At 44.9% G+C, this 13,792-nt stretch overlaps 1 protein-coding gene across 3 annotated transcripts in view; it reads right to left on the bottom strand.

The window, feature by feature from the left end:
- LOC112230500 (patatin-like phospholipase domain-containing protein 7) overlaps nt 1–13,792 on the bottom strand; it is a 48,191-nt gene that overhangs the window by 25,295 nt on the left and 9,104 nt on the right. For 2 of the 3 annotated variants that reach the window (XM_042310989.1, XM_042310991.1), the window contains exons 2-19: nt 12,964–13,055; nt 12,681–12,764; nt 11,926–12,013; nt 11,557–11,636; nt 9,849–9,937; nt 9,634–9,774; nt 9,380–9,539; nt 8,932–9,012; nt 8,394–8,522; nt 8,042–8,122; nt 7,455–7,665; nt 7,278–7,366; nt 6,966–7,121; nt 6,497–6,574; nt 2,812–3,017; nt 2,577–2,708; nt 1,741–1,864; nt 748–861 (exon numbers count right to left, since the gene is read on the bottom strand). In XM_042310989.1, the coding sequence (XP_042166923.1) occupies nt 748–861; nt 1,741–1,864; nt 2,577–2,708; nt 2,812–3,017; nt 6,497–6,574; nt 6,966–7,121; nt 7,278–7,366; nt 7,455–7,665; nt 8,042–8,122; nt 8,394–8,522; nt 8,932–9,012; nt 9,380–9,539; nt 9,634–9,774; nt 9,849–9,937; nt 11,557–11,636; nt 11,926–12,013; nt 12,681–12,764; nt 12,964–13,053 (2,133 nt within the window). In that variant the 5' untranslated portion in view covers nt 13,054–13,055. The remainder of the gene's footprint in view (nt 1–747; nt 862–1,740; nt 1,865–2,576; nt 2,709–2,811; nt 3,018–6,496; nt 6,575–6,965; nt 7,122–7,277; nt 7,367–7,454; nt 7,666–8,041; nt 8,123–8,393; nt 8,523–8,931; nt 9,013–9,379; nt 9,540–9,633; nt 9,775–9,848; nt 9,938–11,556; nt 11,637–11,925; nt 12,014–12,680; nt 12,765–12,963; nt 13,056–13,792) is intronic. The other variant, XM_042310990.1, reaches the window with a different exon arrangement.

The following is a 13,792-nucleotide window of genomic DNA, read 5'->3' as shown; positions in this document are numbered from 1 at the left end:
ACATCACTAGGGCCAAGCTTCCTGCCACCCAGAACCTCTATACCAAGCGATGTCAGAGGAAAGCCCTAAAGACTCCAGCCACCCTAGTCATAGACTGTTCTCTGTTACCGTACATCAAGCGGTACCGGAGTGCCAAGTCCAAGTCCAAAAGGCTTCTTAACAAAAGGCTACTCCAGTTGTAAAGATAAACAATGTGCTTAACATTAGGAAAGTTGACAAATAAATATAGTAGTCCTAGCCTATAGAAAGCTATAGAAATCCTCCTCTTTTTAATAGAGGCCATCACTCTGTTTTCTCATGCAACTGCATAGCCTATAGAAATGTTGCGCAGCATGAGCTCATGAAGTGTTTGATTAGATTTTCAAACTATTTGCATTGATGTCAGTGATTAGAGGGACAATAGAGTGCTGAGTACCAGGCAGTTATCAAGTTTGGTAGTCTACTAATGACCATCAGCAGCATGAGAGCTTGGAGAAGCCTAATTACCGTTACTAAATGGTCACGTAGAATTTGACTGCCTTCATGACTCGTGACCGCCGGTGTGGCGGTAATACGGTCACCGCAAACAGCCCTACTCACAATGGATTGGCTGATCCCTCCGGATGACCTTGATGGAATGATCTGATTCTTCCCACCCAGTTACCTACACAAATGGTGAAAGTCCTCAATGGCGCTGCCGATGTGAAAACGCGCTTTTGGGTATTAGAGTCGTCTATCTAAGTCTATGAAGCCAGTTGACCTACATACCTGTGGGAACTTCCTCTTAATGTAGCCGAGTGCTCCCTCTGGTAGTTTGGCCAGCTCCGAGTCACGTACTGCATGCACCGTGGTGGCTCTGTTCTGATGGGTCAGGGCCTCCACCTGGACGGGGACACATCAACCACCAGAGGCTCCCATTGGTCAACACTGCGAATCATCCCTCAATCATTATACAGGAACTATGCACCAAACTTACCCCTTAACACTCTTGCAATTGATTTAATAATCATTGCACATTCCTTGTTTTCATATGGAGTTGAAGTGATCTTAGCCCTACAAATAGGAACATATTTAGTTTTTAAAAAAGCACTTACTGGTGCAAAAAATGTAAATACTATTTAAGATAAAAATTAGTGATCAGAGGAACGGATCAAGAAAAGCATGGTGAGCCAGACTTTTTAAGCCCCGGTGATTCTCGTGTCCATTTTCATCAGCGTCAACAAGCCAGCCAGGCAGTGACCTTTCATATCAAAGCGATTGATCTCTCTCTCTCTGTAATAACACTGTGATGCTGGTACACACATGGTCTAATTCTGTATCCTCGCATTCCACGCTCTCCTGACTCTGTCCTCATGGACACCGTAACTACGGCTACCGTCTGGAGCCGGTAACCATGGCATCGGACGATTCGCCTCAGGCAGGTATTCTTAGCAGCATAGGCATTGCCACAGCAATGCAAATACACATCAGCCAATGGGAGCGTAATGCAGTGAATTAAAGGGAGAGGGGTTACCAAACAGAGCTAAATCCTCTCTGGATAGCAGATACACACACACCTCTGAGATGTTGTAAATAGCCATGTCATGGTGGGGCGTACTCATGACCCTGCATAAAACCGTGTCAGTGTCTAAATGGGTTTGCTTACATCTAGAATCAATAAAAAACTATGAATTCTTTAAAAGCCTGGCATTGTTTATTCTATGGCGGCTGCGTTTTTAAAATGGTACCACCCATTGTGCCACCTGACATTTGACCCCTTACCACGCCGATGAGGTCACCGCGGCCGTACTCTCCGGTCAGCTCCTTCTTGCCGTCCTCCTTCATGATGACGGAGCGCAGACGGCCACTCAGAACTATGAAGGTGCTGTCTGACTTATCCCCCTGTCTGAGAGAGAGAGAGAGAGAGAGAGAGAGGATTGTTTCAACTGTAGCCAGACAAATTCAAGCTTCCCGAATTGGATTGTAGTAATGTCTTGACTTCCATTATCATGTTTGAGGTTAAAAGGGATATTGCGTGATTTCAGTCTTTTCTTTCTCCTTGCCCAGAGTCAGACGAACTCATGGAATCCATTTTTATGTCTCCGGGTGCCGTTTGGAGATGATTGAAGTCCCGTACGCTAACAGACGCAATAATGGGACAGATGCGCTGCCATCTCTACGCGACAGAGAACAAGGAAGTGGATAGAATCTCGTTTCTTATTATCATCAGTCAAATTAAAAAGATGACAAAAATAACGACTACTTTGTGAGACTATAAATGACCAACCACCCAGCTTTGGAGTAGTTAAGTCTTATTTCCCTGCTTTTGAAGAGGAGGAGCTGGCTAATGTACCGGGACTCTTCCAGCAATTGCGCTAAAATAAAGATATGCTAACTTTAAATCATCTCCAAACCTGCATGCAGATACATAGAAATGGTACGTAGAAAAACAACCTCAAATCTTGAAATCTCGCCGTATCCCTTTAAGACTAATCACACTTGGGGATTCATTGTAGATGTACCATCTCTAGATGAGATGGAAATACTGTAGATCAGTGAAGGCAGTCAAGCTGAACGGAGCGTGATAGACATCGGTGTGGACAGAGGGGTTTACCTACCTGTAGACTGCCCGGCCGGCCTCCACAGCCATCCAGTCCAGAGCAAAGTCTATCTGCCTGACGAAGGACGACATCCTCCGAACGACCGTGTGAGCTACGTTCAGCACCACTGTGGGTTCTGCACGCATGATCCTGAGGGGTGGGACACACACACACACACACACGTAAATGTCGGAGTGTGCATGCATGTATATGAAATACATGTGCACGACAGTGTGTATTCCCAGTGCCTCACTCGTAGAAGTGGGTCTTGGAAATGGAGAGGAAGCTGCAGTCTCGGTGGGCTCGGACAGTGAAGATGAGGGGCTCGCCGGTCAGTACAGCCAGCTGGCCCACCAGCTCCCCGGGGTGGGTCACAAACAGACATGTGTCCTCCTCGCGGTCGATCATCCGCTGGTACACATGCAGCAGGCCCAAGATCACAAACTGCACACTCACCTCCTGAAAAACACACTGGGATGAATACTTTCCAGGAAATCAACCAAGTTCCTGTCCTGGGAATAATTCATATTTATACCCAAAAATTTGGAAGTGCCAATTTAAAAACCAAGAAATGGTCACTATGCCAGGGTTCTCCCAAAATAAGATTGTCGCTGGGCCACATTGTCGACTTGGCTGCTCCTCTATGTCCAGATTTCACAGCAAGTGAAACTGATATTTGGCCATGAGTGTAACTTTGATCGCCAATGACATTGTTGTGAATTGCGAAATAGGATGTTCATAAATTCGGAGCGTAACGATGTTCCTCAATTAATTCAGCGCATTTTCAGCAGTAGGCCTAGGCTACCTCGAGGAAATTGTTTAAATATTAAGATCTTAACGGGGACCAACTCTTAAAAAATATATATCCATATCGACCTTCATACAGTGTGTTGATGACACATTCTTTAAGTAAGCTCTCATATGGGCAGCGATACGAGACAGAGAAGCAGGGGAAATGTCATAGCGGTATTTTGACAAATATAGGCGAGAGACCTGCTTCGATCATGCAACCTATGGATTACAGAATAAAGTTAGGAATTTTCATGCGAGACAGGAGTCAGGATTTGGGGTTTCAGTGGGATTGGGATGACAGGGAAATAGCCTAGGCTCTATATAAGGATACTACTTGTGTCAATAATACACCTGATTTAGGCTAAGTTATTGCATGCTCAAGGTTTCTGATCAGTGATAGATGAGAAAACAAATAAATTAGCTTGCACTTTCACTTGTCCAGCCAGAGGTCAATTAACCAAATGTACAGACAGATTCAGAGAAACAAAATCACACTGATTATCAGTCAAAGGCTTTTGGTCGGGAATAGGACAAGGCTGAAGAGAAAAATCTACTTGTATAACATGCTAGCAAAATCAGCTAATACAGTTGAAGTCGGAAGTTTACATACACTTTAGCCAAATACATTTAAACTCAGTTTTTCACAATTCCTGGCATTTAATCCTAGTAAAAATTCCCCGTCTTAGGTCAGTTAGGATCACCACTTTATTTAAAAAATGTGAAATGTAAGAATAATAGTAGAGATAATGACTTATTTCAGCTTTTATTTCGTTCATCACATTCCCAGTGGGTCAGAAGTTTACATACACTCAATTAGTATTTGGTAGCATTGCCTTTAAATTGTTTAACTTGGGTCAAACGTTTTGGGTAGCCTTCCACAAGCTTCCCACAATAACTTGGGTGCATTTTGGCCCATTCCTCCTGACAGAGCTGGTGTAACTGAGTCAGGTTTGTAGGCCTCCTTGCTCGCACACGCCTTTTCAGTTCTGCCCACACATTTTCCATGGGATTGAGGTCAGGGCTTCGCGATGGCCACTCCAATACCTTGACTTTGTTGTCCTTAAGCCATTTTGCCACAACTTTCGAAGTATGCTTGGGGTCATTGTCCATTTGGAAGACCCATTTGCGACAAAGCTTTAACTTCCTGACTGATGTCTTGAGATGTTGCTTCAATATATCCACATAATGCCATCTATTATGTGAAGTGAACCAGTCCCTCCTGCAGCAAAGCACCCCCACAACATGAGCTGCCACCCCCGTGCTTCAAGGTTGGGATGGTATTCTTCAGCTTGCAAGCCTCCCCCTTTTTCCTCCGAATATAACAATGGTCATTATGGACAAACAGTTCTATTTTTGTTTCATCAGACCAGAGGACATTTCTCTAAAAAGTACAATCTTGGTCCCCATGTGCAGTTGCAAACCGTAGTCTGGCTTTTTTTATGGAGGTTTTGGAGCAGTGGCTTCTTCTTTGCTGAGCGGCCTTTCAGGTTATGTCGATATAGGACTCGTTTTACTGTGGATATAGATACTTTGTACCCGTTTCCTCCAGCATCTTCACAAGGTCCTTTGCTGTTGTTCTGGGATTGACTTGCACTTTTCGCACCAAAGTACGTTCATCTCTAGGAGACAGAACGCGTCTCCTTCCTGAGCGGTATGACGGCTGCGTGGTTCCATGGTGTTTATACTTGAGTACTATTGTTTGTACAGATGAACGTGGTACCTTCAAGGCGTTTGGAAATTGCTCCCAAGGATGAACCAGACTTGTGGAGGTCTACAAATTTTTTTTATGAGGTCTTGGCTGATTTCTTTTGATTTTCCCATGATGTCAAGCAAAGAGGCACTGAGTTTGAAGTTAGGCTAATTGACATCATTTGAGTCAATTGGAGATAGGCCTTGAAATGCATCCACAGGTACATCAAAAGTTTCTGAGGACATGACATCATTTTCTGGAATTTTCCAAGCTCTTTAAAGGCACAGTCAACTCAGTGTATGTAAACTTCTGACCCACTGGAATTGTGATATAGTGAATTATAAGTTAAATAATCTGTCTGTAAACATTTGTTGGAACAATGACTTGTGCCATCCACAAAGAAGATGTCCTAACCGACTTGCCAAAACTATAGTTTGTTAACAAGAAATTTGTGGAGTGGTTGAAAAACGAGTTTTAATGACTCCAACCTAAGTGTATGCAAACTTCCGACTTCAACTGCATATGAGTAAACAAGAGTAAATATGATAATTAGCACTCAGCTAACATTTCCCCAGCCTAATTGTTACCAAATATCCAAATGGAGATTCAGTGTTAAACAAAAATTTGATATTGATTGATTTATCTAGACGGGTCCCCTGCGCTTGTCTCAAAACAGCGCGGTCACAATCAAAACAGTGCTGAAATGACCTAGGTGACCACACACACACACACACACACACACACACACACGACTATTGCTTTAAATGAGTATGACGGATGGATATGACTTTGGGAGTTTCAGTAGAAGCCAGAATTTGATAAATTACTAAAATTGCATTAGCCTACTTAATTCCAATATTTTCCTCATTCAGTTGATCCTAACTAAAGAGTTTCTGTCTCTGCGTCTTTTCTAGGCACAATGGCTGTTTCCTCTTCTCCTCACGTTGCTGCCGCCCGCAGCTCTTTCATTTCTGTGATGTTGGACCACGTCTGGGCTTTCATTTGTGGGTCAGAAGGGGATAGAAGGGGATAGAATTTTCAGTTCTGACGAGAACTCTAAACGGCATTCGGTTTTCGTGTGCAGTCGATTGTCCAATCCAGTGTCAATTATGCGTGTGCTTTGAATATATGGCGAATTTGTGTGCTAAATACATTAGCCTAAAGGCTTTCACGTGACAACCTGTTTGTATAATGTCCCATTTAATGTTTTTGCAATCTTCTGCTATACATGTTGCGCATTTTGTGGAATTGCATCAGTGCGACAGTGGGGAGGAAATGTTGTAATTTCCCCAGTGTTCGGATTATTCCATTGGTCCATTAAGCTATGGAAGTTCAATCAAGCACAGACAAAGGAATGCTTCCAAGTAGTATTTGAACCCAGGTGTGGATGAGGATGAACAAAGAGGAGAACCAGCTTATGGTTGATGAATTAAAGCAGACAGTATGGTGCTCTGACCTGGTCTCCCTGTCTGGCCACCACAGAGCCTGCTTTGACCTGGTGCAGAGTCACCCTGCCCTCCAACAGACCAGGGTCCTGACAGAGAGGGAGAGATTATGGTACAGCAGGATTAAGGTGAGAGACTGCTAGGGATTCAGACATTGACGAGAGAGAATGTGAGGCCGCAAGAGGAAGCAAAGTTCCCGGGAACACACCCGGTCCCGTCTCACAGTAGTGCTCTCCATAGATGTAGAACGGCATATGGCCGCCGATCCACACATGGACAGAAGAATGACTTGAAAGGTAACGACTGTTCTAGTTATTCTACCTCTATGGAGAGCATTACAGTGAGAAATAGAATACATATGGCCGCCGATCCACCCTTCACACTGGAATGACTTACATTGGAATGTCTAGTAATTATATTTCTGTGTATTTAACAATATACTATAGATCTATATGGTATTCCCTGTCCAAAACGTCTCACCTGCAGCTGGATGATGCCCAGCAGGTCTTTCTTGGCAGCCTGAAAGATGGAGCTGACCTTGCTGGGGTGGACGGTGTCGGAGCGCCCCCCGCTGTCCGTGTAGTGGAACACGGCAGAGGGTGTGTGCTGCATGGTCACACTCTTCTTCAGGATGGACTGGAGGAAGGTGAGGGGAGAGAGGGCGGGGGGGGTTTCAGACATGAGTGAGGCAGAGGTCTGTCAGTGACCTGCGTCCCATATGGCACCCTATTCCATATTTAGTGCACTACTTTTGACCAGGGCCCATAGGCAGAGGGAGAAAAGGGGGCTCACCTTGTAAATGACAGGGCTGGAGGGGCGCTCGTCTATGGTGACTCTGGCTCGCTCGTACGCCATGTTCAGGTCGATCCCTGTCACCCCTGCTGAGCAGAGAGAGGTATTGATGGGCATAGTGTATGTGTGAAGTCCCAAGTGAGTGTAGTTGCAGCACTGGGCAGGGGACAAGCCTACCTGTGCCGTCAGTGGGCATAGAGATAGAGCGAGTCTTCCTAAAGGCGTTGAAGGGGCTCTCTTTCCCGGCGTCTGTGTCCGAGGAGGTTTCTGCGAGTGCAGGTGTGGGGGCGAAGACTGGGTCCTCCTGAAAGTGGGGTCTGCGTGGGATCCTGCCCGGACTCCCCTCTATCACCCCAGCAACCGCCACCAAGGGGACCGCCTGACGCTCCTGTCAATCAAAGAGGCAAAATATTGTATTAACTATTCACCCCATATCAACCTAATCATGCATTTCACTAATAACACAACAAATGTGGCCTTGGATGCATGTTTGATTGGCTATAAAGAGAATACAATATGAGGTGGGTGAACAATAGAATGAATACTAGAGAAAATCCAATCTGTATGACAGAATTCCACTGTAGAATAATGTGGCTGTTGGAGAAGATTGGGTCAGGGAGGGTCTGAGTGACATAACTTTTAAACCTTCTTGCCGTTGCTATTCCATCAGTGTCACTGCCCTTTATGTTATTTATAGAGGCTTGGGATCCATGTTATTCATGTGCGTGTGTGTGTGTGTGTGTGTATGTGTGTGTGTGTGTTACCGGGTTGAAGAGCTCTGTGGTTAGGCCCAGGTAATTATGTAACGCCAGGAAAGTCACTCTCTGGAGTCGCACCATGATTATCTGGAACACAAACAAACACCAAGGTGGATCAAACACCACTACACAACAATGCCTGTGATACAGCCAAAATAAAAGACCTCTCCAGAACAATCAGGGTGTACTTTCAACTCAGGTTAGGCAGAGTATTCACCCGTGGGTGTGTCCCAAACAGGCCAATAGGGAATAAGGTGGAGTTTGGGATGCAGCCCTTGCCATTAAGGGGGGGGGGGTCTCATCCAAAGAGTTGTTTGTTTGAAGTGTGTTCAGGAGTGGGCTGAGGTTGGGGCCGTACCTGAATGACGCGCACCAGAGTCTCGGGGTACTTCTCAAACACAGACTGGAAGGCTGAGGCGGGCAGACGCAGGATAGTGGAGCGAGACGCAGCCCGCGCTGACACAGTCTTATAGGGGGCGGGGTAACCCTGAGGAACACAGGAACCAACCAATCACACAGGGAGGGGGAGAGAGAGAGGACAAGAGACAGGGGAGGAGGTGAAATCAGAAAAACAGGAAGGAGGAGGAGAGGGAAGAGTGATGTCTGAAAAGAGAGGGGGAAACATGAACAGATGAATAGAGGTACAGTAGTTAAGAGACAAAAGGCAGAGAGATGGATGGATGGAGGACAGGGAGGAGGGAGAGATGGATGGAGAGGATAAGCCAGAGGTGAGGAGGACAGAGGCGTGGGTGTGACACGTGTCAGATGGAGGGAAGACATAGGACGCGTCCCAAATGACAGCTTGTATGGTGCACCGCTTCTGACCACAGCCCTGCGGTCAAAAGTAGTGGACTATAAAGGGAATAGGGTGCCCTATAAGACCGCAGTAAACTCACGGTGATGATGTCCAGAATACTGAGCAGGCTGTGGACACTGTCCCCCGGGAGCACGTCCTTCACAACCGGCTCTGTACCATCCTGTACACCATACACACACACACACACACACACGGATAACTAACCTTGTGGGGACACACAAATCAGCCTCATTCAAAATCCTATTTTCACTACACCTAACCCAAAAACCTAACTTTAACCCTAGCTCCTAACCATAACCCCAAATCTAACCCTAAACTTAATTCTAAACCCCCTAGAAATAGCATTTGACCTTGTGGGGACTAACAAAATGTCCCCAGTTGGTCAAATTTTTGTACAGAAAGATAAGTTCCCCTAGGTGCAAAGAATAACTTATAAAAATACGTCTGATATTGACTTAGCTGGCGCTGAGCTCGTCTACAGTAGGTTTCATGGTGTATTCCCAGCAGGTATTCTAGCCCAGTCTTACGTTCTCGTGGATGCAGAGTTCCAGACGTCCATCCTGGACAACGTAGATGCTGTCGTCGTCGTCGCCCGGCCGGAACAGCCCCTCCCCCTCCTGCAGCTCCACAAAGACCATGTGACGACACAGCTCCAGGAACAGAGGCTTTTCAAAGTGGCCCAGCACCCTGAGAACAGAGGGAGACAGCAAAGAGTGACACAGAACACACACAATGCTACTGGTGTTCGCGTGTGTGCGTGTGTGTGTGGGGTTGTGATTACCGGACGTTTTTGAGCATGTAGAGGACCTCTGAGGGCAGGTTGGAGTTCTGAACATCAAACTCAGTCAGGTCCGCCTCCAGCAGGGAGGGAGGGGGTTCCTTGGGCTGCAGAGTAGGGGGCTCCTTACGGATCCGCAGGATCCTAGAGCGCAAACACATTAAATAGCAGAGACTAGTGCACCCTTCCTTATCGGTAGTTTTGAGTAGAGATGGTACCTGCGAGCTATACTCAGGACTTTGGGTCTCTTCCGAGGGCGCAGCTTGGACACCGAGGTAGAAGATGGAGTTGAGGAAAGGGTCTGGACCTGTGAGTGACAGAGAGAGAGACAACGAAGGAAGGAATGAAGGAAGGAATGAGTTCCCAAAAGCACAAAATGCTAATTCGCTCTGCCCTCTAGTGGGGAAACATGTAACTGACATTTCTTATCATCAGAAGACACAGTTGCAGCCAAATATATTGTCACCCCTTGCACTTTGTGGTGCTCATTTGTCATGGAGCAATTATGGTTAAGAGACTGGACTCTGTAATAAAGAGCAAGGATGCATGATAAACAAATGCCAAGTCACTCACCCACCATTGCACCTTGTACCAAATGGTAGGTTGGAACCTCACTTTATATGCGCAGAAAGATACATTTGTATGTGTTCATCTACAAAGGCCTTTTAGGTCAATTCCCTCTTTATCTCTGTAGTCTGGTCTCCTTCACCACCAGCTGTTACCATACCCGGTCTGCTAGGTGGTTGCTACTTAAAATCCCCAGGACATTCACAGTATTAGGCAAGACTGCCTTCTCATCTTGTGCACCAGAGGCATGGAATTGTCTACAATCCAAGATTCATCTAGATATTTAAGTGCCACTGAATGAATTTAAAATATTGATGGGAGAGACTGTTACAGAGGAGTGCAAATGCTTTTTTTTAGGGTGGATCGTATTGTAGTGTCCTATGTTTTATTTCTGTAATGTATTGATTGTTGCTGCCTTCTTGGCCAGGTCTCCCTTGAAAAAGAGACTCTGGGTCTCAATGAGCTTTTCCTGGTTAAATAAAATAAATAAAAAAGTGCCTTGCTCAGAAGGCACATGAACTGATTTTTCACATTGTCGACCCGGGATTCAAACCGGTGCCTCTGATGCAGGTTGTGGGTCTTCCAGCAGGACAAGGACCCCAAACACACACCTGGAATGTTCTGGAGTGGCCAGCAAAGAGGCCAGACCTGAATCACATCCATAACAGCAGTTATGAAACATGAAAACAGCAGCTGGTGGTGGGCACACCTCAAACAAAGCAGTTTGCTGCAGAAGATTGGGCCAATTTGCCAGTAGAAAGGTGCAGCAAGCTCATTGCCAGCAACAATAAGTACTTGTTGACAGTTCTCTTGGCCTAAGGCTGTACAACAAAGTATTAGGTACGGGGTGCCAATCATTTTGCACATGCCCTTTGTCTTTATTTTCCTAATTAAAATTGTAAACTTAAGTTGATAAAAATATAATTGGTTCTGCAATAGCTGTAACAGTGACCAAAAAAAAAAATTCTCTACCTGATTTTAGAATAAATAATTATTTAATAAAAGTGCGAGGGTGTCAATATATACAGGGCATTGGGAAAGTATTCAGACCCCTCGACTTTTTCCACATTCTGTTACGTTACAGCCTTATTTAAAAAGTGTATTAAATGTTCACATGAATATGGGCCCCGTAATGCATGGCAGAGAGCTGAGTGACTTGGGGAAGAATCACTTCCATTTTCCCAGGTAAAAGTAGTTTTGTCGTGAATTCGGGTGATACCCCTGGCCGGAATTCAAACCCGGGTCCTAACCAAACTTCTTAGCCTTAACGCTCAGAGATCCTTATGGTCCCTGGTCAAAAGTAGTGGCACTATAAAGGGACTAGGGTGCCATTTGGAACACAGACCAATAATGACTAACCTTCCTCATAATCTTCCGGCCGTAGAAGAGCACCTTGTCTCTCTTCCTGAAGCGATAGCGGGGAACAGCCTGCTGTCCACCTTCGAATAGACACAACAACATGCTATCAACAAAGATAACAGCACTTGTGCAACAGTGGCTACTGAGCATACAACGAATGAACGCTGTCCCGTAAAACATAGGACTTCTCTGTTCAGGTCCAATTCATAAGTCCCGTTATTATTTCCTATTATTATGCCGATGTGGTTACACTTTGTCATTTGCCACCAAATGTGTTCAGTTACTTTAATGTCAAAGTTTAATATCAACTGTTTCCTTGCCCCTCATGTTTGTCCCATGAAGTGGGGAGGAAGAGGATGGATGACTCACTGGCCAGCTTGTATCTTCTATAGAGGAAGAGCACCACGATGCCAATTAGAGAAACTGCCACCACAGCCCCGATCAGCACGCCAGTCAACTGGACAACAAAACAAAGTTATTACCATAAAGATCCATTCAATTACAGTGTTCTATTCTATGGCTAGTTTGGTGTTAGACACAGGCACTGGGAACCACAGAACATGATCACTGAATTCCGATCAAGAAGTCATGTAGAGACCAAAGGGGGAGGTGGGGGGGCTACATCAAAGACCTCCTTCCTCTTTTTGTTTATTCTTGGTGCCTAAGGAGGCTTTACTAGACATTGTTGATGTAGGATTTACTTTCAGAAGGTCGGAGACTTTACTATGGTTATTATGTTAGGTTTTTTTGCTTTATTAAAATGTTTTGCACGCATGGAAATAGAAGTTTATCTGGGGTGTATTCACTAGTGCATGCACACCATAGCAAATAGTACCAAAAAGTTTTTTTTTGCAATGTAAACAAGTTTCTATTGGACAAGATCGGGTACGTCCCGTTAGCGTCCTAGTGAATACACCCGGGCGTACTCACTAGGAAGCATCAGAACCGATCGGAGGTAAACAGAAGCTAACGGAGCGAAACAGGGAGGGACCAAACTGAATTTGTCTAACAAAAAATTGTATGCTGTTGCGAAAAGGTTTGGTGCGGTGAAAACGTTTTGCGACAATAAATACACCCTAGCTAAGCACACATTCACGTTCATAAAGCTTAGTGGATCTCTGTACCATGGTAGTCTGCATCCTCTCCTCCACAAACTGCTGGACACGTGCCCTGATATCCTCCCTGCTGGGCACCTTTCCTGCTAAGTACTGTGGAGAAACAGGCAAACAAAGTCATAAAGAAAATAATTGATGTAGAGTGCAGACAAATGCAAAGATTTATAGATCCAGTAACCCCCCCCCACACACACACACACACACACACACACACACAGGAATCAATATTGTGATAGGAGTGTTTGAAAATAAATGATGTAATAGAACATGGCATTTGCTGGACTTAAGATACCGTTTTCAGTCCTGACATGTCATCGTTGAGATTGTGACTCAACGCACTGGTCCAACTGCACTGGTCATCAGTATCCTCTTCGCCGCCCATTCCTACACAAACACACACACACACACACACCGCACACACACACACAAAAATAGGGTGAGAAAAGCAGGGATGGAGAAAGTTGCTAAAGTAGCTCACACATTCCAGCTGCAGATGATCTGGTGTACAATGTGATACAGCGCCGCAAACAAGTATTTGCCCCTTTCTGAGCCTATATTTTTACATATTTTGGACACCGAATGTTATCAGATCTTCAACCAAAACCTAATATTAGATAAAGGGAACAAACACTGCACCTCATACCAACGGTGGTAGTGTGATGCTTTGGAGATGCTTTGCTGCCTCAGGACCTGGACGACTTGCCATCATTGAAGGAACAATGAATTCTGTCTTGTATCAGAAAATTCTTATTTTTTTAAATAATATTTAAATGGACACACCTACTCATTCCAGGGTTTATCTTTATTTTTACTATTTTCTACATTGTAGAATAATATTGAAGACAACATGTACAGTCGTGGCCAAAAGTTTTGAGAATGACGCAAATATAATTTTCCTAAGTCTGCTGCCTCAGTTTGTATGATGGCAATTTGCATATACTCCAGAATGTTATGAAGAGTGATCAGATGAATTGCAATTAATTGCAAAGTCCCTCTTTGCCATGCAAATGAACTGAATCCCCCGAAAAACATTTCTGCTGCATTTCAGCCCTGCCACGAAAGGACCAGCTGACATCATGTCAGTGATTCTCTCGTTAACACAGGTGTGAGTGTTGACGAGG

Source organism: Oncorhynchus tshawytscha, linkage group LG33 (genome assembly GCF_018296145.1).
Source record: "Oncorhynchus tshawytscha isolate Ot180627B linkage group LG33, Otsh_v2.0, whole genome shotgun sequence".
NCBI classification, from domain to species: Eukaryota; Metazoa; Chordata; class Actinopteri; order Salmoniformes; family Salmonidae; genus Oncorhynchus; species Oncorhynchus tshawytscha.
The sequence above is the reverse complement of the archived record's forward strand: the minus strand, read 5'-3'. Positions and strand labels throughout refer to the sequence as shown.